This window comes from Lethenteron reissneri, chromosome 54 (genome assembly GCF_015708825.2).
Source record: "Lethenteron reissneri isolate LAM-NWPU_2019-01 chromosome 54, ASM1570882v1, whole genome shotgun sequence".
NCBI lineage: Eukaryota > Metazoa > Chordata > Hyperoartia > Petromyzontiformes > Petromyzontidae > Lethenteron > Lethenteron reissneri.
In genome coordinates, this window is record NC_083832.1 from 6,485,561 (window position 1) to 6,506,434 (window position 20,874).

At 48.3% G+C, this 20,874-nt stretch overlaps 1 protein-coding gene across 1 annotated transcript in view; it reads left to right on the forward strand.

Moving 5' to 3' along the window:
• Positions 1-590: 590 nt before the first annotated feature.
• LOC133356431 (uncharacterized) overlaps positions 591-20,874 on the forward strand; it is a 28,599-nt gene continuing 8,315 nt past the window's right edge. The window contains exons 1-5 of the mRNA XM_061573959.1: positions 591-985; positions 3,815-3,946; positions 10,572-10,984; positions 14,165-14,263; positions 17,808-17,962. Coding sequence (XP_061429943.1) covers positions 914-985; positions 3,815-3,946; positions 10,572-10,984; positions 14,165-14,263; positions 17,808-17,962 — 871 coding nt within the window. The 5' untranslated portion in view covers positions 591-913. The remainder of the gene's footprint in view (positions 986-3,814; positions 3,947-10,571; positions 10,985-14,164; positions 14,264-17,807; positions 17,963-20,874) is intronic.

Sequence of the window (20,874 nt, forward strand, 5' to 3'; positions counted from 1 at the left end):
CGAGTACAGGGTAGACTGGGGAAACACTGATATACCCACACGCACTGACGCATATCGGGACACATACGCACACACTCACTCACTGGCACACGAGCAGCCACACACACAACCACACACGCACGCAGAGTCACTGGCACACACGGACAGACACACCGCCACTGGCACACACATTGACCCACTGGAACACACATATAGCCACTGGCATAGACACACACACACTCACTGGCACACACATTGATCCACTGGAACACACATATAGACACTGACACACACTCAAATCCACTGCCACTCAGAATTACGGCACATGCAAAGACAAAGGTCCCCCGTGTAGCCTTAACAGGGGCAAGCGCTGTTAGCGAGCACCTACGAAGGCCGGCACGGCACACGAGGGGGTGGGTGGCCAGCACCACGCCCGGCCGCCTTTGTCTCCCCAGTGGCGATGTTTACACATCGCACCAGGTACTCATTTGAGGCTGAGTCGACCTAGGGGAGGTCCAGGACCGGTTCAGATAATCGTCACTGGTGTTTGCCATGAGCGGGAATCGAATCCGGGTGGCCAGGTTCGTAACGCAGCCTAGCGCTAACCGCTACACCACCGCTCCCCATCCGGGCAGACACCCACACACGCTGGCACACACAGAGGCAGGCGCGCACACAAACACACACACACGCGAAACCACGGGCACACACGGGAGAGGCGCGTGCGTCGTGCATCATCACGCGTGGCTGCTCGCGCCGTGTGAGCCGTGGTCTCAAGACACTTCCACACAGTCGCGAGTGTTCGCGTGCAGCAATCAGCGGCAAGCAGCGGCAGCAGCAGCAGCAGCCGAAGTGCCGGAGCTGGGGCAGCTCGCGGAGAAGTGGCAGAGATCGTGAAGCAAAGGCAGCAACCACGCCGCCAGAGCAGAAGACCATGGGTTCTGTTGACAACAACGCGACAGACACGCGCTTGGATTACTACATGTCCTACATACACTGCTACAGCGTGAGTGACCCCCACCCCCCTTCTACCCCCAGCCCTCCGTGCGTTTATATAAGTAAGGTATCGTTACAGCATCCCAACACGTTGGTCAATACCTCAACACATTGGTCAATATATTAACACGTTGGTCAATATCTCAACATATTGCGCGCCATGGTGGCGAGATGTTAACTACCTCGCTCGGTATACAGGAGGTCATGGGTACGATCCTGACCTGGACGCCTACATATTTGGAGTTTGCGTGTTCTCTCTCTCTTTCTTCCTGTGGTCATGAAGGCTCTTCTCCGGATCCTCCGGTTTTCCCTCCACATTTAGAATCGTGCGTTTCGAGTATTTGGCTGCTATCAATTTCCACGTGATTAGCCACTCTGTCGAGCTATAGTTTGTGGCCAGGTCGCCTATGAAAAAGAGCTACATAGCTCAGTAGACCTTTGCAAAACAAATATATGGTTTAGTTTAATATCACTTTCCCTAAAAGGAAACAGATATTTACAGCGATAGAGGATGTTCAGGGCAATGTCCTTTCCTTGTATAATAATTTCGATGTTGTTGCGTGTGTGTATGTTGAACTTCTTTCGCACCGTACGTAGCCAGCCGTGCTAATTGTAGGTGGTGTGGAAGGATAACAAAGTAAGATGAGTTGTTGTGTAATGTGTAATTTATGCACCGCCTCCGTCAGCGCCACAAGCAACTCTTTCACAAACACGTTTGTTTAAATAATATTCACAATTTCAGGCGGTTATTCATGATTGATTAAGTAATGACTGTAATTGTGAATGTAAATTGTATTCTATAGATTTCATGATGTGGATGTATCGTGGATTGTTTATATATACGGCTCTGATGGTAAACAGATCTATACATATACACAATTATACTGTTGTCTTAAATAACATTAGTCTTTGATAGTGCTAACATGCTATAGTGATAGCAATTAAACGTGCAAATGTACAAAACATACACCGATGTAATCAACTACAGTACGCCTGATTAAATTTGCATGAATCAGTCTACGCGAATCATCATATTTCAGCCAAATTCCTCCTAATTACGATTCATAGCAAGTAACAAAAAATGTTAAAGTTGGCAAACGTGCAGAATTATTGACCCTTCAGCAACAAACCCCGCAATGTTGACGAGCGAGCGACAGCTTGACAATGGGGTACGACGTTTCGCTGGAGATGACATGGCCCATCATCAGGATGCCAACGACGGACCCAGTTCTCGCGTGCCCAGTGTGTTACCATCGCGTGCCAACTTCATTCGAATGCCTCCGTCGGGTGGTGGAGGGCGATGCGGTGGACAACAAAAATCGTGCGTGAAACCGACGTGACGATCCAACCCAAATGACACTGCATACAGACACTGGTCGCGATTGCCTAAGTCTCTATGTAAAGCTTCTTGGTTCTTTCGGTAAAGTCACGTAGAAGGTAAGTAATAAAATAATAAAAATAAAACATAATAAAATAATATAATAAGAACGTTTCGGCCACAACACAATAATAAAAATAAAAATAATAAAATAATTCTCACGACGTTTCGGCCACAACACAAGCAGCCGTCCTCAGGTGAAGAAACGTCGTGGGAATTATTTTATTATTTTTATTCTTATTATTTTATTACTTCCCTTCTACGTGACTTTACCGAAAGAACCAAGAAGATGAATCCCTGCAGTCACGAAAGCTCTAAATCGAAATCTTTATGTAAAATGTGGATACAAAATGTATGGATACGTAAATATGAAATTAAAAGTGGATATACCATTTGGTTGCACGCGTGCAAGTACAGTCTTGGGGGTTTTACAGCTGGTGGGATGTAGCGGTGGCGGCGAGAGGGGGGAGCAAACGCGAGAGAGAGAGAGAGAAATTCGCGAATATTTGATGCCGCGTTGAGATACATGAATGAGAAGGTAAAGATGTCATGATATAAACTATTTGTGCACATGTGTGTCTTCTCTGGGTGCACTCACGTGTGGATTTTTACAAGCGCATAAAATAGCTTTGACAGCTGAGAGCCCCATTCCCCCCCCCCCCCCCCCAAAGTGTGGTAAACACTGAATATGTTATACTGCACGAGATGTATGTATTAAGCAATGCATGGTGTTGCTGTGTGAATACCCCTGGTGCATTAGCGTGCGTGCGTGTGTATACTTTGTTGTGCATGTGCACATGAGCGGTGGTGTAGCGGTCAGCGCGCCGCGCTACGAACCTGGCGACCCGGGTTCGATTCCCGCTCATGGCCAAACACCGGTGGCGGTTATCTGAATGTGTCCTGAGCCTCCCGTAGGTCGACTCAGTGTCAAACGAGTCCCTGGTGCGATGTGTAAACGTCGCCACAGGGGGCGTAGTGTGGTGCTGGCTACCGACCCCCTCGTGTGCCGTGCCGGCCTTCATAGGTGCTCGCTAACAGCACTTGCCCCAGCAGTCTGTTAAGGCTATACGGGGGGAGGGGATCTTTGTCTTTGTATACTCTTCGTGCATGAGTGTACAATTTCACGTGTGGTCGGTTTCTTTTTTTTACAAGCACATAAAACAGTGTTTCTTTGACGGCTTGGGAGAGGGGGAGGGCGAGAAAATGGAGAAAATTCCGAATATTTTATGCTGCTGAGAGATATATGGCAGGAACGGGAAGACAGTGGTGGGTTTTTTTTTTCCTGCTGTTGCCTTGCGTGGGACTCGGCGTAATAAACAGCTACGGCGTGGGGCGTCGTCGCTGCATTTAAAAAAAAATCCTCCTCCCCCCCCACCACCACCGATGGATATGATAGAGAGAGAGAGAGGGGAGCGTTAATGGCTTTGTGTTTTTTTGTGTGACCCACCCCCCACGGAGCAGGCGGGAGTCGACTCTTTGCACGAGACGCCAACCAAGACGCACAGCGTGACCCTGGGGGATGAGCGCGATGTCGATGATGATGATGATGAGTCAGAGAGCTTGCAGGAGAACACGGAGGCAGCTTGCTTCTGGGTGCGTAATCATCCGTGTCGCATGGAGATCCGCGGAAAAAGCCGCGGGGAAAAAACGCACGCACACACACACACATTGACTTCAAGCTTTCGTGACTGCAGGAATTCATACTCTTAGGTTTTTTCGGTAAAGTCACGTAGGTAAAAAATGTTAAATTAATAAAAGTAAAATAAAACAAATAAAAAATTTCACGACGTTTCGGAAGCAACACAAGCCTCCGTCTTCAGGTGGAACCGTCACAGCCACGACACCTACGTGACTTTACCGAAAAAACCTAAGAGTATGAATCCTTGCAGTCACGAAAGCTTCAAATATAGAACTATCTACATTACTTTACCGAAATACCCAAATAATATTTTAAAAATACACACACACGAGTGCGCGCAACTGCATTTCCACACCCCCCCCCTCCCCCACATTACCTTATTTGTGTCTGCATGCGAAGGACTGCCGCGTATTTGCGCGTGAGTTATTTGTCCGCACGTGTCGCTGCGGGTAATGTGAAAGCGAGCGCAGTTGCCGTGCTTCGGTTCGCGATGGGCTACAATGGTAGAACATCACCAGCTTGCGTTGTAATTGTCATCAGCTTTATGCGTTCGCCGTGGGAGCTCAAAGGGTTTCGCCAATTTTGTAAATTGCCGTGTCAAGTTGTGCTAATTCGGTGTCGTGCCCGGTGGGCTTAGGCAATATGGCGCACTTTGTAAAGTAAGGATGAAAACTGAAAATGCTTTATTGTCAATATGATACCTAGATGCAAAGCAAACATGTGTTAATGTTCTGCTAAATTGGAATCGCGCATGTACGTACGCTCATGACACTTATTTTTAAACTGGAGGGGGGAAAAAGACACATTTCAATTGGAAGCGACTCCCCAATGACTTCTTAAAGATACAAAACATTCCTCTGGGGTTTCTGGTGATAATGACACCTCATTATGCACAGATTGTTCTGCTGGTTGGAAAATACAACAGACGCGGTGACGACGACAACAACAACAACAACAAAAACACACACCAGTGTGGCCATCTTCAGGACTCATACTCTTAGGTTTTATCGGAGACTTGTGTTGCCTCCGAAACGTCGTGATTTATTATTTTATTTTATTTCTATTATTACTTTTATTAATTTTAATTGAATTTTTTACCTACGTGACTTTACCCAAAAAACCTAAGAGTATGAATCCTTGCAGTCACGAAAGCTTCAAACCTCTCCAGGACACCAATCGTGCGAAACGAACGAAACTGGACGAGTTATTGGTTCTTTCGGTAAAGTCACGTAGAATGGAAATAATAAAATAATGAAAATTTTATATAATAAAATAATTCTCTCACGTTTCGGCCACAACGCAAGCAGCCGTCCTCAGGTGAAGAACAGGTCTCGATAGACTCAGGTGAAGAACAGGTCTCGATAGACTTGTTCTTCACCTGAGGACGGCTGCTTGCGTTGTGGCCGAAACGTCGTGAGAATTATTTTATTATATTTAATTTTTTATTATTTTATTATTTGCATTCTACGTGACTTTACCGAAAGAACCAAGAAGTTGAAACTGGACGAGTTGAAGGGAGAACAATTGCACACAGAGACAATGGAATACGAGAGGGATGCGTTTCGGACTTCAACATTTCGGATTTAGCTTTTTTTTTTTAAGGACGAAATCGCGTTTTTTTTTTGTCGTCACATGTTCTGATCACTTACATTCATGCGGTAAATTGAAATGACTTCGTGCCAGTACAGTGCATATCATTATCAGAGTTGTTTCTTTTTGTTTGCATTTTGACTGCTTGTGTTGTGGTTATTGCAAACATGATCCCTTGTATAAAGGTGTCAGTTTTTGTACCAGTTGAAAGGGTAAAAAGCTATTACTATATTTTGCCACTGGTAAAGGAGGTCTCATAGTGTAAATTCTTACCCCGAGCTCTCAATACTCTGATAGTGCGCTGTTTTTGAGTTGTACGCCTTTTGGCGTCATCTGGCCCAACACCAATGGAGACTAGGCTCTAAGAAAAGCTGTCTTGGGTGTGGACCAATCAACTTCAAGGACAGTGCATATCATTATCATTATCAAAGTTGTTTATTTTTGTTTGCATTTTGACTGCTTGTGTTGTGGTTATTGCAAACATGATCCCTTGTACAAATGTGTCAGTTTTTGTACCAATTGAAAGGGTAAAAACCTATCACTATACATGTGACGTTGCCCAATGCCACGTGACACCACTTTCGGTGGGAAAATACGCAGAAGTGACATCGTGCACTTGGCTTCTCCTTTTGATGTCTCATTTTCGGAAACATTCTAGATGATGGGGGGGGGGGGGGGGGGGGGTTCAGATGGTTATAAAATTGTACATCAAGGATCGAACTTTGCATTGTTCAGATTAATCAGAAAATCGGGAACACGTGCCCACAATACAGTGGTAGGATTCTGGCACGTTGACATTCTGTGTGTGTTCGTTTTTAATGTAGCCTTAGGAGTGTTTTTTTCATGTCATCTTTCCATTGATTGTCTGGATGCGCACGACAATAACAGTAATTGCAGTGTCCACATTTTCCAGCAATCGTTAGAAGAAGAAAAACCCCTGATTATTAAAATGCCACTGATGAAAAAAATGCACTTTGTTTAAAACATTAGTTGTTCTATTGAGTAAAAACTTAAGAAAGAAAATTGATGTCATTACATTCAGTCTGAATTTAACAATGATAATAACAATAACAATATTGCAATTAAGGATACTTATTTTCGCGGCAACAAATTTCATATTTTGTTTGTTCACCTAGTTCACTGTTATGTCTTCAGTTAAACCGAATTACTAAATGTAATGTATTGTTTGGCAGTGGATAACGCGCTGTGCTAAGCAATTGGCGACCTGGACTACATTTTTTTATTTTTAAACATTTTATTTGTGAATCATCTGCATCATCATCAGCCGTGTTCAATTCACTGCTGGGTGAAGGCCTCTCCAAGCCACCACCATCTCTCAGAGTACTACAATTATTAGTTAGCTTATGTTCTTGAAAACAAATGGAATTTTACATTCATAAATAACTGTATAAACCAACTAACGGTATGTTTTAACCCTTTTAAACTGGTACAAAACTGACACCTTTTAAAAGGGTAAAAACCTACGACTATATTTTGCCACTGGTAAAAGAGATCTCTTAGTGTAACGGTATGTTCATGATAGGTTTGTTACATCTTAGCACATATGAAGAAAGTCTTTTTTTCCAGATTGGAAGCCATTGAAATTAAGTTCAAGCCATCGTCATCGATTTGTAGTGAAACGTTAAACTAGTCAGATAATAAACACATTCCTGCGGACGGAGCTGGTAGGAACGTTGGGTTGCTCGGTCAATGGCCAGGGTCAACGACGGCGTGGTGTATTCCGCAAATATGCCCGACTGTGAGGGCGGGCACAAGCCGGCGTGAGTAGGTTAAACGTTGAGTTTTATAAGGGCACCACGGGATGACCAGCTCCTCCCCACCCAGCCCCACCCCTCCCACCCAGCCCCTCCCCACCCTCCCCTCCCCACCCAGCCCCACCCTCCCCACCCAGCCCCTCCCTGCACGATGGACACAATAATCCCCTGTGGGATGGTGTAACCAGGAGGTTCCTACCAGTATAATTGACATCCATTTGCAAGTCCGTTGCTGGAAGAAGTCTCCACGTTCTGTGGCTGTTATGGTGCTTATTTAGTGACGCTGCATTGGCAGTGGTTGCACAAATAAAATTTACAAAAACAATTCAATCACATTGTGGCCTTAAAATGACATATATAATAGAACATTTCATGTGGTGTGCAGAAGGTTCATTGCCTGCAACGTCACATTATATTTTTCCTTTTAAGGCAGTGTTATTAATGAGTGATTATGTTTTTTGTTTGTTACGTCATTTTTTTACCGTACTTCGCCATGCTGATCAGTGCAGGTTAGTGAATGAGTAATTCTGATATCTAAACTAACAAATATTTTATATCTTACCAGATAAGGCCCACTGAGCTATCCTTAAGAAACGACCTGGCCACAATTAATATCTCAATGAAGTGGCTTATCATGTAGGACATGTATAGCAACCCAAATACTCGAAACGCATGATTCTAAATGTGGAGAGAAAAACCGGATGACCCGGAGAAAAATCCACGTGATCACAGGGAGAGAGACACGCAAACTCCAAATATACAGCATCAGGCATCAGGGTCAGGATCGGACCCACGACCTCCTGTATACCAGGCGAGGTCGTTAACATCTCGCCACTGTAGCGCCCCATATCCCTCGCCTCCGATGTCAACCATGGCCATGAATGGAACTTAGATTTCTCGGTTCACAGCCCAGTGCACTCATGGCCGTGCCACCACTTCCCTCCAGTGAAAAATTCGCCATCATCACTAGTCGTGATCTATCATCTTGGTTCTTTCGGTAAAGTCACGTAGAAGGGAAGTAATAAAATAATAAAAATAAAACATAATAAAATAAAATAATTATCACGTTTCGGCTACAACGCAAGCAGCCGTCACGACGTTTCGGCTACAACGCAAGCAGCCGTCTTCAGGTGAAGAAGACGGCTGCTTGCGTTGTAGCCGAAACGTCGTGAGAATTATTTTATTTTATTATGTTTTATTTTTATTATTTTATTACTTTTCTTCTACGTGACTTTACCGAAAGAACCAAGATGATGAATCCCTGCAGTCACGAAAGCTTTAAATCGAAATTTAGTCGTGATCTATTCCCTGCTGGATGAAAGCCCCTCCCACGTTCATCATCAAACATCTCCCTTCACGGCTCCGCGCTGCCACAGTATATTTAACTCCTGCCTTATGAGCTCACGTCATCGCTCCGTCAAACGAACAATTAGCCCGAAGGAAATGCAAGAATGTCGGGTTCAATAGTTTGGTGTGACAGTTGTCTTCTTGTTGCTCCACCGGAGGTGTTTGAGGACGACAAACTGCGTTCGTGCTTTTGTGGCCCTCGAATCTGAAAGCGGGGAACTGCAGAAGCAGTGCGTCGTGCCGGTTTGTGAGTGGTCAAGTGATCTAGTTTTGTTTGCAAATCCTTGACTTGCCATCGACATCACGCAACTCCTGACATCCGCACGTGTTCAACTTAGCGGGCGATTGTGATGAGACGGCTCTGTTTATGGCCGAGCAATCTTCTCCCGTATGTTCGTTTTCTTTGGCCACTTTTGGTTTTTTTCTCACGTGCGGATGTCATACCCAATGTATATTTTATTCAAATCTCATGTTTGCTGGGCCCGAAATGTCAAGCGGGCAACAGCAAACAGCACCATTGAAGGTGGAGTGGATAAGAGTTGATACATTTGAAAGGGAGTCTACGCGTCTTCTTGGTTCTTTTGGTAAAGTCACGTAGAAGGAAAATAATAAAATAATAAAAATAAAACATAATAAAATAATTCTCACGACGTTTCGGCCACACAGGTCTATCAAGTAGACAGAGTCTGTCTACTTGACAGATATGTTCTCCACCTGAAGACGGCCGCTTGTGTTGTGGCCAAAACGTCGTGAGAATTATTTTATTGTTTTATTTTTATTATTTTATTATTTTCCTTCTACGTGACTTTACCGAAAGAACCAAGAAGATGAATCCCTGCAGTCACGAAAGCTTTAAATCGATATTTTATTTAAATTATTTCTATTATTTTTATTATTTTATTATTTCCCTTCTACGTGACTTTACCGAAAGAACCAATAAGATGAATCCCTGCAGTCACGAAAGCTTTAAATCGAGAGTCTACGCGTGTCGCCCTGCCAAGGGAACTGTATTCATCCTTACAACACGGACACCGACACTCACTGGCTGGGCACGAACAGCGCTGTTGTTGATGCCCAGCCTCTCCTACCCAAGGGGCCGTCCATAAATGACGTCACGTATCTAGGGGGGGAGGGGGTGGGGTCAGACATTTGTGACGATGCGTGACGAGGGGGGGAGGGTTGAGAAATGTGACGTCACATTAAAATGCGCAACTTTAAATAAATATAGAAAACACGTTCTACTTAATTAAATAGACTTTTTAATAAATGTTTTCTCCTACAACATTAGAGTGCAGCGTCACATTAAAAACGCACTACAATGTCAATAGTTTAAAGCGATTTGAAGAATGTTTTATTTTCAAAATGGAAATATGGTTTGGGGGGGGGGGGCAGTGCTTTGTCACGTCATATTTGAGGGGGGTCTGACTTTTTTATGACGCCGTGTGACGAGGGGGGGGGTCAAAAATCGTCCAAAATCGCGTGACGTCATTTATGGACGGCCCCCAAGAGCCTTTGTTTCTCCCGTCTTCATATCCCCTCTCTCTCCTCCCCTCGTCTCTCACACCAATCTGTTTCTTTTCCCCCCCTCCCGCCATTCCCCTATCGCCTTTTTGCGCCTTTCTTTAATTATTTATCTGCCCATGGTCCCTTGACCCTTGTATGACCCCGATACGCAATCCTCACCATGTCCGCGCACGAACTCTACACGTACCTTGAATCCAACAACGTTGCTTTTACATCTAGATAAATCCATAATGCAGGTCTTTTTTTTTGGCACGGCTCGGTTAAGCCAGTGGAAAAAAAAAAAAGGTTTCTGACCCTGACCTTGACTCGACTTTCCCGCGCGCGTTTCCGTCGACGGCGCCAGCCCGAGACGCGCAGGGCCCCCCAGTCGCCGCCGCACGTCCGCTCCTCGGCTCCGTGGAGCCCCCCCTTCCCCGCCGCTCCGACGCTGCTCAGCACCTCGGCGTTCCCCTTCCCGGGCCGAGCGGCCGAGGGTGCCCGGCGCTGCTCCGCCGCCACCGCGCTGCGGGCGCTGCCGGCGGGGACGACGCGACCGCCACCGCCATCGGCCCCCACGCCGGCGCTCGGGCAACTCCTTCGCTCCGTCTCCAACTCGGACTTCAGGAACGGCAACTTGGTGCGCCGGGCAGGGGCGGCCGGGGCGGGCGGCGGTGGCGGCGAGGCGTACGGCGTGACCCTCCGGAAGCCGCGGTCGCTCTCCGCCGACTACCGATACAGCCGGCTCAGCCTTCCCAGCAGCGTGCTCGTCTCCAGCAGGTTGGGGGTCGATTCTTGGTCGACGCGACGGTCGTCGGCTGGTTCTCGTTGCGCGCGACGCCCGGCGCGATCACTCCGCGAGTTGGGAGATTCTGCGGCCACGGATTGTTCGGGAGTGGAGGGAGCTGAACAATTCGGGCGTATGAACGTTTACAACGCGGGTTTTTTGGGTTAGATCGTGATCGTGATCTAACCCCCCCCAAAAAACTATATTATGGATGAGATGTGTCGCGAAAGCCTACGTGGTAAACCCGTGCCAAAATTATTGACCGGCCTTGTGGCCAACACGACATGTGGAGGTCTCATCCAGCTTTAACAAGCGGACTGTGAGTCAGTGAGCTCATGCTGTTGCTTGCTCGTCGGGCCCTGATCCATTTGGAATTAAATCAATCAATTAATAAAGTGAATCGCTATATTTCGTCTTCGCTTCTGTTTTAGTGGCAATGCAACGACGAAGGAAGGCGCTATGGTTATGCTTTGTAAGATTTACAGAGCATTTCCGTCTTGAGTCTAAACATACTGCGGAACTAGACGAGAGTGAGAGACATATTACGGACATTGACGGGCAATGAGTTTCACATAGACGGGGCCCGACACCGCTACTTTGAGCGGAGTGGGTGGGTGGGTGAGTGAGTGAGTGAGTGGGTGAGTGAATGAGCAGGTGAGTGGGTGGGTGGGTGAGCAGGTGAGTAGGTGGGTGAGTGGGTGAGCAGGTGAGTGGGTGGGTGATTGAGCAGGTGAGTGGGTGGGTGAGTGAACAGGTGAGTAGGTGGGTGAGTGAGCAGGTGAGTGGATGGGTGATTGAGCAGGTGAGTGGGTGGGTGGATGAGTGAGTGAGTGGGTGGGTGATTGAGCAGGTGAGTGGGTGGGTGGATGAGTGAGTGAGTGGGTGGGTGATTGAGCAGGCGAGTGGGTGGGTGGATGAGTGAGTGAGTAGATGAGTTACTATGGAAGTAGATGGACTGGACCCCACTAACATGAGCAAGTGGGTGAGTATGTGAGTAAATAGGTTTGTGCATAGGCAAGTGAGTGGGTGGGTTAGCGGGCGAGTGGGTGAGTGAGCGGGTGAGTGAGTGAGTGGGTGGATGAGCGGGTAAGCGGGTAAGTTGGTGAGTGGGTGGGTGAGCGGGTGAGTGAGTGGGTTAGTAGATAAGTGAGTGAGTGGGTGGGTGAGTGAGTGAGTAGATAGGCTGGATACTGCAAAACTACAGGGGGCCGTACCTCGATGTCTCGCTGGATGAGATTATGTGCTGCCGACTGATGTCGATGGCGCTCTGTGTTGGTGGAAATTGGTACCGCGCACATATCAGCCAGGTAGCGCGGTGCTGATTGATGCGATCCTTCCATTTGAGTGCGGGACACCTGGCCAATTTGTAATGATGCAGAAACGCTGAAGTCGCTATGGGCGAACAAAAAAAAGCATGGAAAATAGAGAAACACCACAATGGCTGGTGGATGTGTTAAGAGCTTCCTCTCTGCCACTGAAACCCGCAAAATATCTCGAACGAAGGTCGTTCAATGTAATGATGACCAATTTTACAATCGCGGTGAGAATGTCCCCCACCCACCGACCCACCTCCACGTGTCACAATACTAATTGCCAAACTGCAGCTGTCACAATCATTATCATCTATGACTCAAAATCGCTGTGTAGCCACTCCTACTCGGTGTTACAGGGCAGCCTCTGACAGTTGGTGACTGTTGTGCAAAACGCGGGTTGCGTGGTGCTGTCACTCAATTAACCATTTGCCGTGGTTTCCCAGTGGTCCCTCTCTGCCGTAGGTGGCCCAGAAGCTCACAGGTCTCAGAACACTGAGCCGGCGCTGCTGAGATCCTGGATTTATATTCCGGCCCGTGATCAAACCGTGTTGTAGAGCGTGGCGAGTTGAGTGTCTTGACCCGATCACCAATGGTTTGCCCACACAATAAAAAGGCCTCATGTTAAATGTGCGTTTCCACCTCCTTCGGTCAACTGCAGCCGTGCAACTTTGAGTTGTCGGCTTTTAATTGACACGCGACGAACGATATTTCGCAGCGGATTGAAAGCCGGTCTCCCTGGTTTGATATCGAAGTGAGTTAAGGACTTTCGCGGACATCATCACCCAGGGCTGCTCTCAAACGCACGGTGACGCGCTGCGAGCTTGCAGCGTTCCGAACGGGGTTTGTCGTGGGCGCAACAACAAAGAAATGCACGGCAGCGGTCGTGAGCTTTGAAGGTACTTTGCCTAAAGTCCTGCCCTGCGGCAACTAGGGGCACTTGCCGTTCATCGTAATAAAAAAAAAATATTTAAAAAAAGAAAAGAAAAAAACCCGAAATCGTGACAGGTCATCAAATTGCCGGGGGGGGGGGGCAGGGGTAGAGGGGGTAGAGGGGGGTAGGGGAGGGGGTAGGGGGGGGTGACCCGATTCGCCCCGAACGGGCAGCAGCGCAGGGAAGCAGCCTCACTCCAAACGGGATGTCCCGCCGCGCCGATTGTGTGCCGCGCTTCGTGAGAAGTGCGCGGATTGCGGAGCCGTGGATCGACGCGTGGGAGATGACGCGCGACTTCTGATCTTTCGACGTCGCTCAGATGCAGCGAGCGCGGTTGCCGCGTGCTCATTTGGGGTGCAAATGAATCATCGCGGACGATTTATTTGCCTTCCTTCTCGGGCCGGCTCTGCCGATCGGAGCGTCGAAGTCCGGGGTGAGGGGGGGCGGGGAGGATCTGGGTCACGGAGCTCCGCTCAGGCTTGAAGCGGTGCAACGAAGCGCCTCTCAAATCCGCGTCTGTTCGGAAGCGCATCTGTCACGCTCGCTCTCGTCGCTGATGTTCGTCGACAGGGGACGACGCTTTCCGTTGTCTTCGTGCGCAGCAGCGAGGGGAGCGCGGGGAGCGGTCAGCGCTACGCCGTGCTACGAACCCGGCTACCCGGGTTCGATTCCCGCTCGCGGACAACACCGGTGACGGTTGTCTGAACCGGTGCTTGGCCTCCCCAATAGGTCGGCTCAGCCTCAAACGAGTACCTGGTGCGGTGTGTAGTAAACATCGCCACCGGGGAGACAAAGGCGGTCGGGCGTGGTTTCTGGTCACCCACCCGCTCGTGTGCCGTTCCGGTCTTCGTAGGTGCTCGCTAACAGCACTTGCCCCTACAGTCTGTTAAGGCTACACGGGGGATCTTTGTCTTTGTGTGCGCGAAAAGAGAGGCCATTCTGGAAGAGCACATGGAGAGGAGGAGAATGTTGCAGCAAGAGATCTACTACAGAGAGCAAGCGAGAAGCATCCTCTCTCTGAACAAGAGGTTGGTGAGCCGTGCGTGGAATAATGCCCCCCCCCCCCCCCCCCCGGACGTACGGTTAGCGCCCTGCGCTGCTAACACGGCGAACTGAGGTCGATGCCAGGTCACGACCACGATTATCTGAACCGGTCTTGGGCCTCCCCTAGGTCGACTCAGCCTCAATTGCGTACATACCTGGTGCGGCGCGTAAATATCTCTACGAGGGAGACAAAGGCGGCCTGGCTTGGTGCTGGCCACCCACCCCCTCGTGTGCCGTGCCGGCCTTCATAGGTGCTGCCCGCTAACAGCACTTGCCCCAATAGTCGGTTGAGGCTATACGGGGGATCTTTGTCTTTGTGTGCGTCTAAAGTTGTTCCATCCTAGTAGGAGGGATGCCTGCAGCACTGGGCTGTCTCCACTGTGATTCATCTTTACACATCTAGCGATTGTTCTGACTTACACGCGTGGGAGTCGATGTTTTTACAGTGCTTATTAAATCACTGTCGATCGTAAGGCTGCCTGCCGTATTACGCCATGAATGTAAAAGGTAAAATAAGATTTTTAAAAGGGCTAATTTTTTCTCACGCAATATATTCTGGCTTGGAGTAGGGATCATCGGCATAAGGCACTACTACTCGAGTACAAGACTCCTGACTTCAGCTCTGATGACATCTTCAAATTTCATATTTTCATAATCGTGATTTGAAGCTTTCGTGACTGCAAGAATCCATACTCTTTGGTTCTTTCGGTAAAGTCACGTAGGTAGGAATAAAATAAAATCAAACAAATCACGACGTTTCGATTGCAACACAAGCGGTCGTCATCATGCAAAGGAGTCAGCCTCTCAAGGCAAACTGTTTATAAAGGTTTGGAGATGGGCGTAGCCCCCCAAGTGTATCAACAGCACCAGGAGCATGGGTGGTGCACGAGTGCCAATGCAGCAACAATGCCAATGCAGCAACAATGCCAATGCAGCAACAATGCCAATCCAGCAGCAATGCCAATGCAGCAGCAACAATGCCAATGCAGCAGCAATGCCAATGCGGCAACAATGCCAATGCAGCAGCAATGCCAATGCAGCAACAATGTCAATGCAGCAACAATGCCAATGCAGCAGCAATGCCAATGCAGCAACAATGCCAATGCAGCAACAATGCCAATGCAGCAGCAATGCCAATGCAGCAACAATGCCAATGCAGCAACAATGCCAATGCAGTAGCAATGCCAATGCAGCAACAATGCCAATGCAGCAGCAATGCCAATGCAGCAGCAACGCCAATGCAGCAACAATGCCAATGTAGCAGCAATGCCAATGCATCAGCAACGCCAATGCAGCAACAATGCCAAGTAGCAGCAATGCCAATGCAGCAGCAACGCCAATGCAGCAACAATGCCAATGTAGCAGCAATGCCAATGCATCAGCAACGCCAATGCAGCAACAATGCCAATGCAGCAGCAATGCCAATGCAGCAACAATGCCAATGCAGTAGCAATGCCAATGCAGCAACAATGCCAATGCAGTAGCAATGCCAATGCAGCAGCAATGCCAATGCAGCAGAAATGCCAATGCAGCAGCAATGCCAATGCAGCAACAATGCCAATGCAGCAGCAATGCCAATGCAGCAACAATGCCAATGCAGCAGCAATGCCAATGCAGCAGCAATGCCAATGCAGCAGCAATGCCAATACAGCAGCAATGCCAATGCAGCAGCAATGCCAATGCAGCAGCAATGCCAATGCAGCAGCAATGCCAATGCAGCAACAATGCCAATGCAGCAACAATGCCAATGCAGCAACAATGCCAATGCAGCAGCAATGCCAATGCAGTAACAATGCCAATGCAGCAGCAATGCCAATGCAGTAACAATGCCAATGCAGTAACAATGCCAATGCAGCAACAATGCCAATGCAGCAGCAATGCCAATGCAGCAGCAATGCCAATGCAGCAGCAATACCAATGCAGTAACATGGCCAATGCAGCAACAATGCCAATGCAGCAGCAATGCCAATGCAGCAGCAATGCCAATGCAGCAATGCCAATGCAGCAACTATGCCAATGTAGCAGCAATGCCTGATGAAGATTGCTTGTGTTGCGATCGAAACGTCGTGATTTTGTTTTATTTTATTTCTAACTACGTGACTTTACCGGAAGAACCAAAGAGTATTGTCGTAATCGTATGAACAGATTTCGTTTACACGCAAGAAAGGAACGTGGTGTGACTGCATCATTACGAAAACTGCGTTCTGGTCTCTTCTGGTAACTTCCAGCTGAAATTAAGCAACTGATATGACCACATTTCCTGTAATTCAGCACTGTGGAGGTTAGGGTTGGTGGTGCCATACCCTGGCTCAGCAGGGAAAGCCAGTACAAGAAGTGGACTAATCTCCATCTGTTTCCATCTGTACAAGGGGGGTTTGTTCCCGTTTCCTCCCCCCTTGTATAATAATAATAATAATGAACACTCAATTGGCTGAAAACATATTTAAAATTAAAATCCAGGACCCCTCCTAAAAAATAGTCCAATGGCTCAGTGTGCCTCTCCCGCATAGAGAAGTAACTGCAATGTCGATGTCTGCCTGGATTCAAATCCAGGATCTCAGCAGTGGCAGCTCAGCATTCTAACATTGTGTTCGCCTCCAGAGCAAGCCTCGTGAGTTTTCTATGAGCGCCAAGTGTTCTGTTCATGCGAACACGGATAGTGACAGGTCACAGAAACAATACGGTGGCTCAGATGATAAGGCATTAGGACGCATGCCATGTGAAGTCGCACTTGCACACGAAGTGATTGCCACAAATGAACCACATGGACCTTACTGATCTCGTTAAGGAGCATAAGCCATGACGCAAAACTCTGGTCATCCTCGCAGGGGCTTTTGGCTGGCCATCGAACAAAGACGGGCACTGCATCGCGCACTTTCAGACGCGCTTCTGCGGCCGTCTGGAACGCTCTCCCTTTCGATATTACGAAGCCGCTGGAGCTAAGCACATTTAAATCTCGATTGAAAACTCATTTCTGAAGAACTGCTTGTTAAGCTTAGTTTGTTGTCCTTCCCCCGCACCTCCGATTAGCACGGTTGGCTAAGTATGATGTGAAAGAAGTTCAACAAATATACACACACCGCCGCCGCATAACTCGCATCACCCTGAAAGATCTCAGAAGCTAAGCTGGCTTGAGCCTGGTTATTACATGCATGGGTGTCCAGCAGAGCATGCCAGCAGTCTGAAGATTATTTTTTTTCAGGAGGATGCCACTTTTTTTAGATGTTTGGCCAATTCCATTGATGATGATTTTTGTGATTCGCTACGCTTTGACCTGTATCCCATCTCGCTATGTCGTAGCCCTGTAATCTGAGCTCACCCCCCCCCCCACTCCCCCTCGGTTGGCACGCGCTTGGTGGAATAGTTACATCGCAGATTTGTGAGAGGGCACAATGGAGACTTTTATCCAGTGGTGCATTCATCAAAGCCGACGACGAGCCCTTTGATTTGACTCCACTCGCTTTGATCTGATACGGTATCTGCCTCCAACTCAGCCCTGTAATCTTGCCCCCCCCCCCCCACTCCTAGTGGCAGCAGCGAGTGCTGCGCGGGGGAGCATTGGCGGTGCCGCGTGTCGCCCGCGCTGGATCAGGGTGCCAGCTGGGCCGGTGGCAGCCGGGACAGCGCCGCGGATTTCCCGCACGTGCAGCGGAGCAAGCGGCTCCTGCCGGCGACTCCCACCGGTGGGCGATGCGGTGGCGGTGGCGTTGGCGGTGTCATATGCAGTGCCAGATTAAGCGAGTGCGGGGCCTGTAGCGTATGTTATAAAGGGGCCATAAATCAAATTAAGAACACAAAAATATTAACACCAATTTTTTACTTAGTAAAGCAATTGTATTTTTTTCATTTGCTATACTGCCATATAATACAACAAATGGCGAACCTTAAACACCCAGTCATTCGTAAAAGTTGAAGGCGGTATAGTACTATAGTAATAGAGCAAGTGCGGAATCACTGAACCGGAATTAATAGCTTGAAAGCATTTAGCGCGGGTCCCTTGAAAGTGCGGGGCCCATAGCTACTACATATGTAGCTACTACAGATGTAGCTACTACATATGTAGCTACTTTTGCTCCGATGATAATCCAGCACTGGCCATATGACGTGATATTTGTCGCCACGGCGGGGTACCACGATGGCGAGATGTTAACCTCCTCGCCTGGTATACAGGAGGTCGTGGGTTCGTTCCCAACCCCGACGACGCCTGCTGTATATTTGGGGTTTGCAGGCCTCTCTAACCGTGGTCGCGTTGACTTTTCTGGTATCCAATCGTTACAATTTTGTACAATGTTAATAAATAGAGTACTGTAGTAAATAAAGTAGTTGTACGTGCCCTTGCTTAATTTATTTTCGATGATTTACCTTCGAGAAAATATCTGGCCATGTCTCGCACCCTCAGAAAGGGCATCTCGCACTCCCAGGGATTTGTGCACCTCAGGTTAGTATTTGGCTGATAAATATTTGCATGTGCTAAGCCACTGCGTTGTGCTATCAATCGTGGCCAGGTCGCTTCTGAAAAAGAGATACAAAAAAAGTTAAGCTTTTGTTTTATTTGGCTATGTCGGGTGGAGTACGGTGTACGACACAACCCGGCATTTCACTCGCATGGCGATTTGACCCTAAAATCAATTACAAATCATGACAATGGTCGCGAGAACGCCATGTCCAAACATGAACTCAAGTCTCATTTGCAAGAGTGACCTGGGGATTCATCTGCCAGGAGGGTGCAATGACTACTGTGTATAATCCCAAACGAGCAGTTTGTGGTGTCATATTCTTGGTTCTTTCGGTAAAGTCACGTAGAAGGGAAGTAATAAAATAATAAAAATAAAACATAATAAAATAATTCTCACGACGTTTCGGCCACAACGCAAGCAGCCGTCCTCAGGTGAATAATGAAACACCACCAAGCTTGCAGCGTATATTTAAGCTGGCGTATATTTAAGCTGGCTCCAAGCTCGGTGGTGTTTCATTCTTCACCTGAGGACGGCTGCTTGCGTTGTGGCCGAAACGTCGTGAGAATTATTTTATTATGTTTTATTTTTATTATTTTATTATTTCCCTTCTATGTGACTTTACCGAAAGAACCAAGAAGATGAATCCCTGCAATCACGAAAGCTTTAAATCGAAATTTGTGGTGTCAATTTAGAATCTGGCAAATGTGGACGTCTTCCCGTGATGTGACGTCCCGATGTTTTTTTTGTTACACCACAAGGGGTGGTAACCCAAGCCACGGTGCCGGGCTACGAACAATGGGCGTAAATATGACAGGGGGGGGGGGGGGTTCATATCACCGGGGCCCGGTCCATGCCAACCAGGCCACGCCGCTGACATTGGGCGAATGTGCTTTGGCAGTGGGCAAGGAGAGTGGCTGTACAGATAAACAACAAAGACAAAGATCCCCCGTGTAGCCTTAACAGACTGTTGGGGCAAGTGATTCTTAGCAAGCACCTATGAAGGCCGGCACGGCACACGAGGGGGTTGGTGGCCAGCACCACGCCCGGCCGCCTTTGTCTCCCCAGTGGCGATGATTACACATCGCACCAGGTACTCATTTGAGGCTGAGTCGACCGATGGGAGGCCCAGGACCAGTTCGGACAATCGTCACCGGTGTTGGCCGTGAGCGGGAATCGAACTCGGTCCGCCCGGGTTTCGTAGCGCAGCGTAGCACTGACCGCTACACCACCGCTACCCCACACTGACGCACACACACACACATTGGCACACGCAGACAGACACGCAAACGCACCCACACATCTGTTCACACAGCCACTGCAGACATGCGTACATACACGCACACGCACGCGTGCGCTTGTCAGAACATTGCTGCGCATACGCGCGTGGCTGGGCGGCACGTGGCGGTTATTGGGGTATTATTTTCGCGCGAGTATTACATTGCAGGAAATTGCGTCTCGCTTTTTACGCGGCGATCATAAAACCGTTGCTCCGAGTGGGTTGCGCGCATCGGTGAGCGCGTGGCACACCGCCACTGCCAGAACAAAACGTTTGTAATTGGTGGGCAAAATTGAGTAAATTGGCGCGGTAGAATGATGCGTTTATTTCCCCCACGGAGACAAATGTACCACTCGACGAGGGGTTTACGTTGAAGCCAGACGGGATCGTGTTCCTTCATAACCGATAAAACACTGCGTAGTTTCCCAAATGTTGAGCGTTAGGGAGAAAGTAATCCCCAAATGGGGCACCTCGCGTTTGTAGGTTCACTCTCGCCAAAGGGACACGCAGTACAGCAAGGCACTTTGCGTGCGTATGTGCGGGCGTGCCAGCCTGTGTGCGTGAATTCGTGCTTTCTCGGTCACGTGGCCGAGAAGCAGCGTGCGTGCTCCTGCTCGGCCATGTCGGAAGCAGGGAGGACTTCTTCACAATTCTGGCAAACCGCCTGATGAAGCTGGTCGTTGTAATCACCAGCGAAACGTCACGGTACTTAAATTGTAAATGTTGTGGGTTGACCCTCCGACACACCGGTGGGTGCTGAAGTTTCGATTTAAAGCTTTCGTGACTGCAGGGATTCATCTTCTTGGTTCTTTCGGTAAAGTCACGTAGAAGGGAAGTAATAAAATAATAAAAATAAAAATAA